Raw genomic sequence first — 2,500 nt, 5'->3', positions numbered from 1 at the left:
TTTGTTTGGAAGCAGATATGCCCTCTTTACAATGGGGAAAGTCTCTATTTTAATGGTCACCTGCCTGGCAATTGAAAGGTGGTATTGTATTTTTCGACCGATAAGATACAAGCAATATTTTAGCCGGAAGAGAGTACTTATCTATATCGTTGCTATATGGATTTTCACTTGTCTCTTGCAAATAAACAAGTTCTTCGAATGGCACTTATCAAGGAACAAATGTTCTTTAGTTGAAGCTCCTTATGGAAGACAAGGCACACAAGCCATGATAATCATTTACAGCCTCGCTGGGTTTTATATTCCATGTTTGATATCATGGGCTTCCTTTGCACACATAACCCTTCTGTTCAAGAGATCACCTATGGCAAGATTCTACGGCAGACGGCAAAGAACTCACCAGAAAGCTTTACTACGCATGTGTGGTGTGACGTCAGTTGTCGTGACACTGTGTTGGTTTCCAGCTCAAACCATTTATATTCTTTCTCCTTTTGGTGTCACAACAGTTGGCAGCCCTTTGCACAGGACAGGAGGAATTTTTGCCATGTTCAACTCGTGTGTTAATCCTTTGATTTACTGGGCGACAAACAGGGAGTACAGACATGAACTTTTTGAGCTCATCAGATTTGTCAACGTCAAACGCTCCAGACAAAGAAGTTATAAATTCGAGTTTGAGATTTATTCGATAGGGTCTTCCTTGTCAATTTCCAGTCAACTGAGTCGGATATAATTGCTCATGTCTGAATTTCAAGTTGAACAAGTTTTTCATGAAACGTCGGTAAAGCTTTTGTTGCCATAGCTGTGACGCTTGCCTTCGAAAAAAAAGCTTGCTCTTCGAGACTGTCTTCTTATTTGCAGATTTTTATAAGCAAGCAATGGTGAAAACAAAAAGATTGCAATCCACCTCTTCTTCCAAGCAAACAACAAAAAATAACCAGATAAACGTGAAACTCAGATTTGTTCCTCACCGCTCCAGCCGATATCATGTTTAAAATTCACTCTGATTCCATAACCGTGACTGAAAGATGCAAAAGATTATGTATTTGCGTCAGACGCCATAAGCAGTGTGAAGCAGTATGATGCCAGCAGGTACAAAACACAGGTCACAGGTCACAGGTCATTGTTTTACCAATACAGAAAGTATCCTAAACATTCATAAAAGCTAACCTTAAAACGAAATTGCAACGTTGACACTGATTAAAAAGGTTTTAAGAAGTAAAAACGTTTCGATCACTTCGGTGACCTCCATCGGTTACTGATGAATTATGGGTTGTTACTGATGGTAACTGATGAAGGTCACTGAAGTGATCGAAACGTTGTTACTTTTTAAAAACAGTTTTCAGTGTCAACGCTGCAATTTCGTTTTATATCATGCCTGATTACAACCACGGTGTTTTGAAGCTAATCTTAGGCCTAAAAAAAGTACAATGTGGACAAAGTATCCTAAGCCGCTGTTACACCTTGAAACCGTTAGCTGAAACTTGTGTGCAACTTAAAATATCACTTAACTCAAAAGCAGGAAGTAAAGTGATTTGTAAAATTGACATAAAAAAGCAGAATTCAGTAACACAATATTGTTATTTCATTTGTGGGATTCATATGTTAATTACGCCAAGGAGAGTTTTGCATGTCGTTAGCTTTTTTATCATGGTTACCAAGTTTCCCAATGTGGTGAGCTCATAGAATATTTCTTTACTAATATCAAGAGTAAGTAATCATCTCCTTTATATTGTTTCCAGCAAGGAGACATTTTCATGCCAATGACTGGTGCTGCTTCTGTTTTAGCATTAATGAGTGTTTAGGATACTTTCTCTACTGGTAAAACAATGACCTGTGACCTGTGTTTAGTAGCTGCCGCGTATGATACTATCCATGACAAGGCTCTCTTGGATGACACCATTTAAATTATAGGTTTGTTGGTTCTTTCATTTGCAGTGAAAGGTTTCTCTTTCATAAAAATATCCCCTAAAATCTAACTACTATTCACTTTAACAACTTGAGGTCATTAGTAACAAAAGTGTATAATTTTAGTCACCGGATATCCCTTTACGCTAGTTCCCAGAGCTTGCTTGCGTTTTCACTGCGAACAAATCACGGGTGTTACCACAGGCACCCCAAGCTCAGTGTGAGCATGGCCGACAAAAATATAAGAATTTGCATGGGAATCCCGATAAAAAGCTTAAGATGATAATTATATGAAAAAATTCTCAATTAAAAGCCATTTTTCAATTTCGTGGTTGTCAACCACGTCAAAATCCAATAAAATCCCGAGGCTGGAGACTAAATTCTCAGGTGCCACTAATAGACCTTTTTCGCTTGTACATTTTGTTTTCCTAATACAGGTCATGTGATAATACTCAGGAGGTTTGGTCCTTTGTTTTGTTCATTAAAAAGAGTGCTGCAGACATATTCATGCTTGCATGCTTGCAAAACAAAGGACCAAACCTCCTGAGTATTATGACATAATCTGTATTGCGAAAACAAAATATACAAGCGAAAAAGG

At 38.0% G+C, this 2,500-nt stretch overlaps 1 protein-coding gene across 2 annotated transcripts in view; it reads left to right on the top strand.

The window, feature by feature from the left end:
- The window catches only part of LOC138024493 (rhodopsin, GQ-coupled-like), an 8,456-nt gene extending 7,352 nt beyond the window's left edge, over nucleotides 1-1,104 (top strand). For both annotated transcript variants that reach the window (XM_068871703.1, XM_068871704.1), the window contains exon 2: nucleotides 1-1,104. This exon is cut by the window's left edge and continues 88 nt beyond it. In XM_068871703.1, coding sequence (XP_068727804.1) covers nucleotides 1-727 — 727 coding nt within the window. In that variant the 3' untranslated portion in view covers nucleotides 728-1,104.
- Nucleotides 1,105-2,500: the final 1,396 nt, after the last annotated feature.

Source organism: Montipora capricornis, chromosome 11, assembly GCF_036669925.1.
Source record: "Montipora capricornis isolate CH-2021 chromosome 11, ASM3666992v2, whole genome shotgun sequence".
In the NCBI taxonomy this organism is placed as follows: domain Eukaryota; kingdom Metazoa; phylum Cnidaria; class Anthozoa; order Scleractinia; family Acroporidae; genus Montipora; species Montipora capricornis.
This window is presented reverse-complemented; position numbering and strand designations above follow the sequence as displayed.